This window comes from Xenopus laevis, chromosome 1S (genome assembly GCF_017654675.1).
Source record: "Xenopus laevis strain J_2021 chromosome 1S, Xenopus_laevis_v10.1, whole genome shotgun sequence".
Lineage (NCBI taxonomy): Eukaryota > Metazoa > Chordata > Amphibia > Anura > Pipidae > Xenopus > Xenopus laevis.
In genome coordinates this window covers 173,804,551-173,818,861 of record NC_054372.1, presented here as the reverse complement: position 1 = coordinate 173,818,861, position 14,311 = coordinate 173,804,551, and the positions used below count along the sequence as shown (strand labels likewise).

General features: G+C 37.6%; 1 protein-coding gene across 2 annotated transcripts in view; it reads left to right on the top strand.

Annotated features, from left to right (window-relative positions):
* The window catches only part of ap3b2.S (adaptor related protein complex 3 subunit beta 2 S homeolog), a 146,437-nt gene that overhangs the window by 108,896 nt on the left and 23,230 nt on the right, over positions 1-14,311 (top strand). For both annotated transcript variants that reach the window (XM_018244452.2, XM_018244453.2), the window contains exons 23-24: positions 3,314-3,545; positions 7,194-7,278. In XM_018244452.2, the coding sequence (XP_018099941.1) occupies positions 3,314-3,545; positions 7,194-7,278 (317 nt within the window). The remainder of the gene's footprint in view (positions 1-3,313; positions 3,546-7,193; positions 7,279-14,311) is intronic.

Below are 14,311 nucleotides of genomic sequence, written 5' to 3'. Positions count from 1 at the left end.
CCCCTAAACTCCCATAAATTCGACCAATCAAATTTTTTAAAGGATGAATGGAATCAACCCGAAAACTCAAATCGAATTCAATTAGAATTTTAAAAACTCAATTTGAGATTTTCCTCAAGAAAAAACTCGAATGTCAGGAAGGCTGTAAACCAGAGCCATTCCAGGCCAACCAGGCGCCCTAGGAAACCTGGCCGCTGCGCCGTCTGGGTGCACGAAAAGGCGCATGAGCGCATAGTCGCATGCGCCCGCAGACGCTTGCGCGAATGCGCGAATCAACACGGAAGAGCAAATCGACATAGACAGTCCAGAGAAGAGAAGTGAGGTGACCGGACTAGGGATAGGAACCAGAGAAGCTTTGCTCCCTAGGCACGTGCCTACTCTGCCTGCCCCCAATTCCTAGCCTGCCAGAGTATGATAAATCAAATTTGATTTTCTTTAAAAAAAAACTTAAATCGAATTTGAATAACTTGCTAGTCGAATTTGACAGTTTTGACCATAAAAAAATTCTAAATATGTTGGGAGAACAGATATGGGACAAATGTTGAAGTGGTTATGAACTGTGGGATATAAGATTAATACATCACCCTCCCAATGCCCCCCCTGTATTTATTTTCTGTACCCCTTTTCCCCTTTTTTTTTTGTGTGTATTGTCTAATTTGTTTTTGTTTTCTTTTTTGTGTGGAAAAAAAATAATTAAGAAAGAAATTAAAAAAAAAAAAAATTCTAATTTCGAATTAGAATATTCAGTGTGACCCTTGATAAATCTGCCCCTTAGGGTTGAGGACACTTTTGAGTTAAGGGATGTGTCCTTATGTTATATGATCAACTAGATGTTAGTTCCTGAAATTGGCTGGATATTTACATGTGAGAACAATAAAGTAACAGAATGATGTGCTGTCAGATTCCATTGATGGCTTCAAAAGAAGGTAAACTGTATTGAGGATTGCAGCAATTAATATTAAGAGGTAAGATGATTCTGGGAAAAATCCAAGTGACATTAAAGAGGCAGGAAGACATTTTCCTCCTACTTGCCCTCAGGTTAAAGGGGACCTGTCACCCTAAGAAAAAATGTATCTTTTTCTATCATGTTCGTTGAGCAAAAAAAACTTTACTTACACTATATTTATTATTTACATATTGTTTCCTTCAGTCTTGGAATTACACAATGACAGCAAGCAGGCAGGAGCCATTTTGTGGACACTGTTATGTTGTGTATCACCCCAAAATATTTTGTATGCACCAGAATGCGGAACTGATTGTGCAGGCGCAGTGCCCTACTCAATTATAGAGCCTGAGGAGGGAAGGGCAATGTGAGGAGTGCAGTGACATGTATGAATTGCTGAATAGAAAGTAATTGATTGCCCCACCTCTATGCCTCAGGTATAGAGGTGGGGCATATGCTATTTGATTGACAGCTCAAATATTTAAACACATTTATAACAGGTATGGATGTTTCAATGAAAAAAATCATTTGTGTTTACTGTTTTATTTTCATTGGACTTTCATTATGCAGCTTTTTATGTGTAGGTGATAGGTCCACTTTAAAGGAGAAGGAAACCCCCTAAGCGCAAAACCCCTCCCCCCTCTCCTGTGTTGCCCCTCCTCCCACCTGGCCTACCTGTCCCCCTGGGCAAATGCCCCTAACTTGTTACTCACCCCTCTGCGCAGGTCCAGTCCACGGAGTTCACAGTCGCCATCTTCTCCCACGCGCGTCTTCTTCCTGCTTTGAGTGGCGTCTTCTGGCGCATGCGCAGTAGGAACAGTTATCGGTACGGATCTACTGCGCCGAATGTCACAAAGTTTTCAGATTTCACTTCGTGACATTCGGCGCATGCGCAGTAGATCGGTACCGGTAACTGTTCCTACTGCGCATGCGCCAAAAGACGCCGGTCAAAGCAGGAAGAAGACGAGCGTGGGAGAAGATCATTCATTCCTTAGAGACTCCATTAGTTCCTTAAAAATTATATTGTCTCTCCTTATAGACTCTCTCAGCTCTATTCAGCCATTTCTTGTAGACTCTGTTCTTTTAGTTCTGACCATATTTATTCATCCCATAAAGACTACTTATAGACTATAGGCTAGTTGCTCCGAGTAGACCACCTTCCTTATAGGCTGTATTCAGCAATTTTTAGACCTTTCATTCTTTAGAGACACTGCTCATTTGATTTTTGAACGTTCTGTTTAGTCACTCCTTATTGAATTTATATAGTCATTCACAGTATAGGCTTTGCTTTCCTTAGTTTGGTTTACTGAAAAAGTGAATGAGCTACCATATTAGCTGCAGTAAGGGGCAGATTTACTATGCTCGAGTGAATAGTTTGAATGCAAAAATATTCGAATTTCAAAGTATTTTTTTGGGTACTTCAGCCATCGAATTGATCAAATTCAATCGAATCAAATGATTCAAACAATCCGAAGTAAAAATCATTCAACCATTCGATAATCTAAGTACTGTCTCTTTAAAAACTTCGACTTGATACTTCGCCACATTAAAGCTACCAAAGTGCAATGTTAGCCTATGGGGACCTTCCAGAGCACTTTATTTTTTTTTTGATCTAATAAAAATAATTCGATCGATCGCTTAAAAACGTTCGAATCGTTTGTTTCGAAGGATTTTATCGATTTTTATTCGATATACCTTTTGCGCTAAAATCCTGCGATATTGGAATTTGAAGGATTTTACTCCGAGGGTCGAATTCGAGGGTTTTTTAACCCTCGAAATTCGACCCTTGATAAATCTGCCTTTAAATGTCTGAGTCTACAATATATAACTTTCAGTAACCTTTAGCAAAGGTAGGGATTGTTTAACATGTATTCCGTCTCCAGTAAGTCATAATAAGAAAATAGAATTGAACTTACATTTAGCAGTAGCTTACTTTGAAAAATATTATTTGAATATGAAAGGCATACAAGTATGGGAATAGTTATCGGAAAACCCGTTATCCGGAAAGCTCAGAATTATGGGATGCCCATCTCCCATAGACTCCATTTTATCCAAATAATACAAATTTTTAAAAATGATTTAGTTTTTCTCTGTAATAATAAAACAGTAGCTTGTATTTGATCCAAACTGAGATATAATTAATCCTTATTAGAAGCAAAAATGGCCTATGGGTTTATTGAATGTTTAATTGATTTTCTAGTAGACTTAAGGTATGAAGACCCAAATTATGGAAAGATCTGATATCCGGAATAACCCAGGTCCCGAACATTCTGGATAACAGGTCCCATTCCTGTATTTCTGTAATGTTGTCTGATTGCTATACATTATGCTGTCTCTTAATATTCATGTCTGTTGCTTCCTTCTACACAGGTTTGTGCTCCCTCCTATGTCCCATCAAAGACACATGAACTTCTTCACAGAATGAGTGGGAAGGGCCTATCGGCACATTATCACTTCCCAAGGCAGCAATGTATTTTTGGGGCACAAATGATCTCAGTGCAAATTACATTTAAAAATACTACAGACAAGAAAATAGAGGATATTCACATAGAAGAAAAAAAGATGGCTGCTGGAGTGAAGATGCATGTGTTTAATCCAATAGGTGAGCAATGAGTAAATTAGGAAATTTGTATATACTGTTTGCTTAGGCTAGAAGTTTTTTTTCAGTTTTCTAAACCTCAAGTTATCTATTACCTTTAGGAGAACTGTAAATAATATATTGATGATATGGGACAGAAAGCTATTCAAAACCCAAAATATAGTGTTTTCTGAAATGATGCAGACATACATATTATGTTTCAGTGGATATTAGTGATGGGCGAATCTGGACCGTTTTTGGACGAGTTTTTTTTAAATTTTTTACGCCAGTTTCGTAAATTTATTTGCCCGCGGTGAATAGCTGGAATTATTCGCCCATCACTACTGGGTATACCCCCTGTTACCAGCCTTTAAAGGGCATGTAAAGTCTAAAATAGAATAAGGCTAGAAATGCTGTATTTTGTATACTAAATATAAACATGAACTTACTGCACCACAAGCCTAATCAAACAAATAATTTATGCTTTCAAAGTTGGCTACAGGGGGTCACCATCTTGTAACTTTGTTAAACATCTTTGCAAGACTAAGACTGTGCACATGCTGCTTGAGTTCTGCATGGCTGGGAAGTAAGGCGGGGGCTCCCCCTGCTGTTCATTAGTATGATTGCTTTCCTGCTCAGCAGTTAGGGACCGTCTGACAATTCCTATCCACAACAGTAAATGAAGGGAGAATTTCACTGCATACAGTCAGGTTTCTTATAAAAACGGTACACATTTTTTAATTAAAGTATGTTGGAGATAGGTTTCTTTTTCATTAAAGAAAGTAAAAATGGGATTTTATTTTTTTGCCTTTACATGCCCTTTAACCATTTATGGAGGAACCCAGCACTTCAACACCCCTTTAGATGTTTCTCCCAGTGGCCTTAATCAAAAAGCTTTAAAAAATACAAGTTTGCTTCAAAAAACAACATGCTGCAAGAAGACCGTCTCAGGAGTCTTCCAAATAGCCAATCACAATGCTCATTTGACAACCTCCAGGGGCTTTTTTCATTCTTCTGTAGATCCCCAACATTTTTGGCCTCTAAGTGTGGTTCACTGGTTATAAAGTTTGGTAACCACTGTTTGGTTACATTAAGTGCTAAGCCTAGTGTTACACTAAGTCCATACACACCACAAATACACCAACAGGTGGGTGTCAGTTTACCTTGGCAGTAGTAAGGATAGTTCTTTCAGTCCAAATAGCAGGCAATGCATAGATGCTACCAAAAGAGTGGGGCCACAGAAGATGTGTACATTTTGACCAAAAGCTTAAAAAAAGTTGATTTATTTACTTTTGTTGAACTGTGCTGCAAAATTACATTATTTTGTATATTGTATAAGTACAATATTTTACCTATAGGTGAGAACTGTAAGTCAATGTATATATTATGGGAGAACACACAGCAGGTATGAATGTATCCCAGTACTAGATTCTCCATGCTTTTGCCTGTCATTTGGGAAACATCTCCATAGCTGTAGTGGTTTGGTTATCTGCAAAGATATAAAGGGATAATATGAAACTCAGTGTTCCATAAAATCCTTATATGTTCATGGCAAATTGGACATATATCACTGCTATATATCTGAGTGTGCCTTTAATGGTCCATTACTATGTTAAGCAAGTCATTCAGCGAGGCTCGTACAGGCCTAGATATTGCCTGGATTTCTATAGACTTATGTGTGATGGTGGAATGAGTTTAATGTAGAAGATTTAATGTTCTTTTTTCCTCCTCTTCATTATCCTTCAAGAGTACAATATGTAACTCATTCAAATGGCAAATTGTATGTTTGGATTTTGCTTAATGTGTTGCTGCTGCCCTTCTTCCTACAGAATATGATCAAACATCTCTAGATGTCAAAGTGAATCATTGTTTATTTCATACAAAATCATGTTAAATTCTGCCGGCTTCCTTAGGCCGAGAAACCATCTAGTGCTAGTCTTGCTAGAATGTTATCTGCTTGACTAGACCTGAATTCCTGGGAGTGTATTTAGGGAGAGGGTACATATGCACTTTTATGTTGTTATTTAAAGGACAAGGAAAGCCTTTTTATTACGTCATCATTTAATACCACTTGTTCTTCCAGATCGTTGTTTATTTTTCAAAATAGTTTTTTAAAAGGGGTAAATTCGTTGTTGTTTTCCCCTTCACAAGTCTTTTGCGTCCACCATCTTTAACGCACCTACGTCATGATGACCAACCTTTCCAACAATCTGCCCATGCATAAAAATTCCCTGTACACTCACTTGCACAATACAGCTTGTGAAATCTGAAGAATATGTATTGTGCATGCATTCTGGTCTTGATCTTGATGGCAGTGTGATGCATTATGGGTTTAGTTCTTTATATAACATGCGCATATGTGAAAACATCGACTTTGAAATGACTGTACCATTACCTTATTTTGACATACGTTTTTCCCTTCACATAATATTGTGTTCAGACTTTCCTTGTCCTTTAAGATTTAAAATAAGTTCTAGGCCCCTGATGTACTTAGCCTGTGCAGATTTTGACTTTACCCACTGGTATAATACTGGATCTACTGGCAAAGCTTGTTTCTATTTGGTATGGCACAATAAAGCGAACGCAAGTAATCTTGGTGAGTGCTGGGCCCCCTTTATCAACATTGACCGATGTGGAGACACCAGGGAGTCTCACCACCAGAAGAATGCAAATCGTATACACAGGGTGTGTTCCCAATTCCAAAATTTTATTGCAACTGGATCTACAGCCACTTCCATGCTAGAAGTAATTTCGGGGTACCTTATGGCTGCTCAGCATTTATGTATGTACATTTATGTTAATATGGGCACAATTTTTCAGCCATTTATTGTAGTTGTCCTTATCGTTTCGCACATTTTTCCATGGGCGTAATGGAGAAAAAAACCCTTATTAAAAAAACCCTACCCTACATAGACCCCTCTTCCTCCTCCCCCCAGCCTAGCTGCCCCCCAGGCAAATGCCCCTAATTCTTTACTTACCCCTCCATGCAGATTCTGTTCAGCAGAGCATCTTCAGCCACTTTGGTAATTTTTGGAATGAGACCAGAGGTTTGGCAATTTTCGTGAGTTTCGGCGCATGTGCTGTTGTCATGAAACAGAAAATTGCTCCAACTGCCATACGCCGCTTCACCGGTCTCATGGGGGGTCTATGTAGGGTAGGGGGGTAGGGGTGTTTCTCCTTTAAGCCCATGGAAAAATGTGCACAACCATAAAGTTTGCCAAGTTGCATTTTTGTATTACAATGAAGAGTTCTTCCCCTACATTATCATGAGTGTGCACACTTGCATCAAATTCCATTTACTGACTTCTTGTTCCCTTTCATATTGTCTCTTCGTTACTACAGGTAGGTATATGCCTGTACTTCTCAAGTTCTTATTAAAATTACTGTTTATATTTTTGTGGTGTCTAGCTGTTACTTTTAAAGCTTGTAAAAAAATATTGTGTAAGTTACAGAAAGAAAACAAAAATGTGCATCTTCAAACTTTATATCGGAATTGTTATTCAGGTCTGCTCTACATGCATAGCTGTGGCTTATTCGCCAAGTAGCTCTCCACTCCAGCCCTAAATGTGAGAAGTAGGGCATTTTCATTGTTAGTGCATGCCGACTGATGTTTGCTGTTTGATTTGCTTTTACCTCTGTAAATTTATTTGGGGAAAACATTTTATTTTGCAGATTATCTGGAGCCAGAGGGATCCATTACTGTCCCAATGGGTATTGACTTTTGTGATTCCTCTCAGACTGCCTGTTTTCAGTTGTGGTAAGTAGCCTTTTTGTTCATAGAAATTCTACTTGGGTAGTTGTAGAACTGTTTTTTTGGTATTTTCCCTTTGTTTGTCATGCCTTCACATGTCTCTGTCCCTATAATTTGTATACACCAGCTGGGCACATTTGGTTGGTCCAATATTTAATGCCTAGATATCTTGGTAATTATTAAAAGAGGCAATCAGGTCTTAATTCAGTTTTACAGGGGATACTAAAGGAATTAAAAAAAACACAACCACCAGCTCTATTCATGCAATGTGTATTTAGAATATTAAGTTGAAGACTACTGTAACATATTTTACTATTTTAACTGAACTATTTGTAACTGATGAACAAGGTGCAGGAAGGAATTTTGAAGGCTGTACTGGAAAGACATGGGCTGTCAAAGATTGTCCCTAGTAACATTCTATCAAGTCTATGTGGCAGTGCATAAACCCATGCTAACCTAAGCAAATAGCTGTATTATGCTTATTGCAGATAGAATGTTGAAAACAAAAGTTGCTGTGGGTTCATGAACTGGCAAGATTTGTCCAATGTAAGTGTATGATCCCCATAAGTGTATGAGACTTAAGGTGGCCATATACGGTCCGATATAAGCTTCCGACAGACTTAAGTCGGCAATTTATTGGGCAGTGTGTGTGGCCCTCTGACAGGCTTCCCCGATCGATATCTGGGGGAAAATCGCCCAGATGTCGTTCAGGAAGGTTTAAAAATCTCGTTGGATCGAGGACCATATTGATTTCTTAATGCAGCCCTTGGTCCGACCACCTGTATTCTTGGCGTTGTGATCCGATTGTTGGGATTATCCAAAATGATTGAGACCTGTGATTTTCTGCATAAGAAATGTTTTCTCAATTTAGATCATCATATCGTAAGCATTTGCTAAAAAATGATTTAAAAATTAAATAAACCCAAAAGAATTGTTTTTCCACCAGTGTGAGTTCATGCAGCTTGTTACCATCAAGTACAAGGTATTATTATTATTATATGATATATTATTATTATGATTATTATTATTATTATTATTATTAGAGAGAAAAAGGAAATTATTTTTAAATATTAGAATTGAAATATAATTATTTGCTTAAAATGGATTTTCTGGATAATGGGTTTCTAGATAATGGATCCCATACCTGTACTTTAATATGTTATATGCTGCAACTTTAATATGTAACCTGCTGAATTAATTGCATGAAGAAAAACAATTTCTTAATATAGAAAGTATACAGATGGGTGGTTATTGAATTATACTGTATGGATAAGGTAGACCAAACACTCCTCCAACCATTTTTCATCATTTAGCAGGGGAGCCAATAAAATGTCCTCCACATTTATTTATAGACATTAATACCATATAAAAACGATTTTTACATTTTTTTTTTTTAATGAAAAGGCAATATTATACCAACAAAACCTAAAGTGCCTTATTCAGTCCATGGGTCCTAGGAGTTTATTTAAGATCATTGACACCCACGTAAAAGAAAATATATATAATCATAATCAAATTGTAAAAAAGTTATTTCTTTGAATAAGACTATTTGATTCATCCGTTGTTTTGTGCAAAGTATTTCTTGCAATGATTTATATAAGCAATGCACTGTAACACATTGATTTTATGCAGATGATCACCTTTATGTTTGGGGAGGTTTGCTGTATTCGATATATAAAAACTGATTACATATTCTGGGATCACGCAGTAATTGTTTATTATTTTCCTATTAGACAAACAAGGTGGATCAATATTACTGGACAGCGAGCTATGAAAAACACCACTATAAATAGATTTGCTTCAAACATTGGCTGTATATTAGTTTTAATGATTTTAAGCAATGTTATTTCAATGACAGAGCTGAAGCCGGCCCCTGGTATGGCTTTGGAAGGTTAAATTAAACCACATGTCTTGTCCTCTGATTTTCAATACTTTGGATAGAAATATTGGGAAGACGTTTCTTAAACATCCCAACATTTGGGTATATAGATTACTTGCTTGGGCAATGTGCCTGGGCTTGACTTATTTATCAGTAGATCTTTCCAGAAGGCACATGGACATCAGTAGTTCAGAGCATATTTCTGATTATTAGGTTTTCCGCTAAAAACACAGTACAGAAATTGCTCTAAATTTGAATTTTTTTACTTCGAATTTTTACTTTGACCCTTGATAAATCTGCCCCTAAGTCATTACTGTATTTAATTTGCTCCCTTAAGAAGTAGGAGCATTAATGACCACCCTATATGGCTTCATTGAAAAGTAAAGAAGTTAATAAGAAAGAAGAGAAAGGCATTTAAAAACTACAGGTCAGAGGGAACAGAATCTGCCTTTCATTAAGGCAAACACTATAACAAATGTTGTAAAACGGCAATCAGAAAGGCACAGATGAGGAACGGATTGTGGCAGGGGCTAAGACTAACCCCAAAAGTTTTTTTTTAAGTATATTAAAGGAAAAGGAAAGCATTGCAGCACTTGGGGGTGCCAAATGTTAGGCACCCCCAAATGATTGTATTGACTTACCTGAAACCCGGAACCGGTGCTCCTATCAGCAGAAAACTGCACCGGCCGGGGTTATACCAGTGAGCACCACGGAGCGATCCACTTCTGGCTTCCTCTGTCTTCAAATTTCCCGGGGCAAAACCCATGCACAGTTGAATTAAATAGGCGACTTTTTAGTTAAAGTTCGGCTTTTCGTTCTACTGCGCATGTGCAGCCACGCAAAGAAGGAGGAAGATGGAAGAGTATCGATCCATGGTGCTCATGGGTATAACCCTGGGCCGGTGCAGTTTTCTGCTGATAAGAGCACTGGCTCGGGGTTTCAGGTAAGTCAATACAATCACTTAGTGGTGTCTAACATTTGGCACCCCCAAGTACTGCAAGTCTTTCCTTCTCCTTTAATTCTGGTATGAGATCACTTATCCCCTGTTATACCATAGAAACCATTTTAAGAAAATAATTCTAATTTTTCAAAATGATTTCCTTTTTCTATGTAATAATAAAACAGTGGCTCATTCTTCATGGTCATTAAGCTACATGAATCCATATTAATGGCAGAACATTCCTATTGGGTTTTTTTAAGTTTGAGTTAAGGTATGGTGTTCCAAATTACAGAAAACCTCAGGGCCTAAGCATTCTGCATCTTATATGGGTAGTAAAAACATGCAGGTTGAAAGTGTAGCTCCATTTAATAGTGGAAAGAATCTAGCTAGAAAGGATACAAATGGCAAATGTGCTTAATTTGTTTTTTTTTTCAGTGTATACTGAACTTTTACTGTAGCACAAAATCATTTTCTCTTCTGTAAGCACTTTACATAATATCTTAGCATCTTCTAGAAGGGTATCACTCATTAACCAATCACAAGCTACTCAAAGAAAATTACAGGATACTGATATTCTTCAAATGGCGAGGCTTCAACAACCAGGCTTCAACAGCAGTGCTGCCCCCCTGTTTTAAAGAAAATGTTGACTATCACTAAGGGGCAGATTTATCAAGGATCGAATTACGAAGTACAAAAAACTTCGAAATTTGAATATCGAAAAACGATTTTAGCGATTGATCGAAGGATTTTTATTCGACCTCTAAAGACTTAGAAAATGGTTGTAGAAGGTCCACATAGGCTAACATAGCACTTTGGCAGGTTTAATTTGGTGAAGTATTGAGTCGAAGTTTTTTTTAAAGAGACAGTGCTTCGATTATCGAATGGTCGAATATTCAAACGATTTTTAGTTTTACTTTTAAGTCGAAGTAAATTTGAAGTCGTAGTATCCTATTCGATGGTCGAAGTATCCAAAAAATTACTTTGAATTTCAAATTTTTTTACTTCGAAAATTCCCTCGAATTCACTTCGACCCTTAGTACATCTGCCCCTAAGTGTTGCTGAAATGTAAAACAGTACATGCATGATTTTATATAGAAAAAGGACAGGTGATGAATATTGTAGCTCTTTCACAGGGAGCATGTTTGTAATGCCCAGTAAACAGCATCAGAAGATAATGGAGATGTTCACTGTTTTTAGCTTTTTACAGAGCCATAAATTGATTCTATTTCTGTCTTGCACTTGCCATGTCATCCTGTACACGGAACACTTGGCTTTTGTGTATGATTCAGTACATAACATTCTAAATGGATCACGACTCTCTGCCATTTTCCCATTGCTTGGTTTTTCTAAGCTGTATCGTACACCTAAGAATCTTTTTGCTGTGATTTTTATTCAAGGCATCTATGGCTCCTAAATGGGATCAGGGGAGATAACCTATGAGTGTTTTATGGGTTACCAACAACAGCCTTTTATAAAATGTTGTTTTGAAATACACAAAGCCCTGCATTACAGTATCAGTTCAGAATTGTCCTCCAGTTCTTTATAGTTAGAAAATGTCAAATGAACTTATATTATCTCCCTTGAGCATTTAGTTTATTTGAAAGGAACATAGTCAAGAGGGATAGATTATTGATATTTTTTCCAGAAATTATAGAAAGGTAATTATTTTAATTGGAATGCACATACACTCCAGCCTAACCTAGAGTCGCATAGCCAATATCTTGGCCATGTGACTTTAGGTTAGGATCTGATGTGTGTTACTATGGGTTACTGCCCAGGTGCAAATGTTTATAAATGAGCCCCGCTATGTCCTAGTTCTTTCCCACTGTTCATAGTGATGCAAAGTGACTGTTGTTTCCTGAAGAGCAGTTTCAATTAGTACTAGGACTGCATTCCAAGCCAGGATTGTGTGCTGTGTTCTATGTGTCACCATCAGTTTTTGTGTGTGTGTGTTTGTTTGTGCATTTCTGTCCCATATTTGATTTTTGTAATCACTGATGTCACTCAGTGCCACGTTGTTTTATATCATATCTGTCTGCCATGGTGGAGACCTTTCATAGACTGTGGCTCATAGTCATGTGCACAATGTGCTTGGAGATGTGCAACTTCAATATTCTTTCTTCTCACAGTGTGAGAATTTCCTTTATTATAAATATTTTCTTTTGAATTTCTTGCAAGAGGCACACTTGGCCATGCATCAAATGTAATTGATCCTGAAGGAGTGTAATCACAATTACTCACATTCTTAATTGGCCTGCCCAAAATCAGAAAATGGAAACCGATCGGCAGCGGTTAAATCAATATCCCTGTAGCAGTACCTGTGGGGGTAGGGAGATAGTGGTAATGGGCAGATCAATTGGCTTTAGATGCCAATCAACAGATGTGTGTTTTGCATAGCAAGTACTAGGAACCTGTATTAGAATGGGAACTTGTAAAATAATTGTATGGGGTGAGAAAGCGCAAAGCACAGCCTAATAACGTCAGCAAGTGGAAAATAAACTATTGTAGCCTAAATATTATCAAAGATGTAAGACGCAAACATAGGGTGGAGAAAGGCCATCTGGGTGCTTGGAGTCCTTGAAACGTATTTCTCCTCTTAGGTCTTCTTAGCAATTTAGCACCTGCTTTGCCCAGACTGTCTATAGAACTGCTTCAAATTGATTATTAAAGAGAAAAATCCAACTGAGGGCTTTAAAGGAGAAGGAAAGCTACGGAGGCATTTTATTGCCAATAGATTAGCTGCAATAGTGCAAGCTAGAATGCTATATTAATTCTGTAGAATGTTTTACCATAGCTGAGTAAAAAGCTCTAGAAACTCTCTGTTTGTTTAGGATAGGAGCTGCAGTATTAATGTGGTGTGACATCACTTCCTGCCTGAGTCTCTCCCTGCTCTGGGCTCAGATTACAGTAGAGAAGGGGGGGGGAGCAAACTGAGCATGCTCTTGCCCAGGGCAATGAGGTTTAAGCTGAAGGCAGAAAGTCTGATACAGAAGCCCATGTGTACACAATAGAAGGAAAGAAATGCAGTGTTTCTTTTGACAGGGGACTCAGAGCAGCACTACTTTGGGGGTTTACTGGTATATTTAGATGGACCTTTCTGATAAGGCTTACTTAGTTTTAACCTTTCCTTCTCCTTTAAGATGTTGAACAATTTACCAGCTCATGAAGAAGGCTGGAGAAATAAAACATGGAATTGAAAAATAGAGTCTCGTTGTTCCAATAGTACATGTACTCTTAAAATTAATTAACACTTTGCTTTCAAGATTTGTTTTCCTTTGAATGCAGTATAACAGCAACTCTTTTAACTCTTCTTTTTATTTGGACTAGGAACCCCAGACTGTTTCCATTCCCAATTACACTTGCCTTATTTCAGTTTTTGTTATGCACAAATGACAGGATAGAGAAAAGGGTTGACTTTGGCTATTTCTTCTCCTTATTGTACATCTTCCCACATGTATGCTTTATAATAGAGTACTGTAGATTTGTTCAACTTCTAAGAAAAGTTTTTCTCCTAGAGGTAATGTATTCCCTGGTAATAATGGGTGCACATCTGCCCAAAGTTCTTCCACTCTTTGTATAGCTTTCAAAAATTTGGTTGTAGACCGCAATTAAAAAAACATTTCTTTTCACAATAAGGGCAACAACAATGTTTGACTCTTAATCAAGTGGCAGCAACATTGGGCAGGCAAACTGTTCTTCTTCTGGTTCGGATCAGCCTGGCCAGGACTGGAAACCAGCAACATAACACATAAACTGTATAAAAATTATAATAACGATTGCTTATAATAATCATTTGCCATTGGTTTTGGGCATTTATTGCTTATCTGTTCCTTAGAATATATTCATAAGATGGGAAGCCAGTAGACCATAAGACCCCTTTTCAGTTTATCTAACTTCATGCTTTGATCTATCTAAACGTAAGCACATCAATAACCTATTGTGAATATTCTTTTAAATATCACTGGTATTAATCAATTGATTTTCTATTATCAGTGATTGTTCCCTATTATGAAAATGGGACCAGAGGGAATACTTTCAGTCAATACATGTCCGGATGGGGAAACAAATACCATCCGTGTACATCGTTCCTGTGTGGCTTGTTCTTTAAAGAATTATGACTTTAGCAGTCTGTATATTATTTACATTGACTTACTATTTAACGGTATTTTCAGCCTCATTTTCCACTGTTTGCTTGTGATGGTACCAGCCTCTCTTTGCTG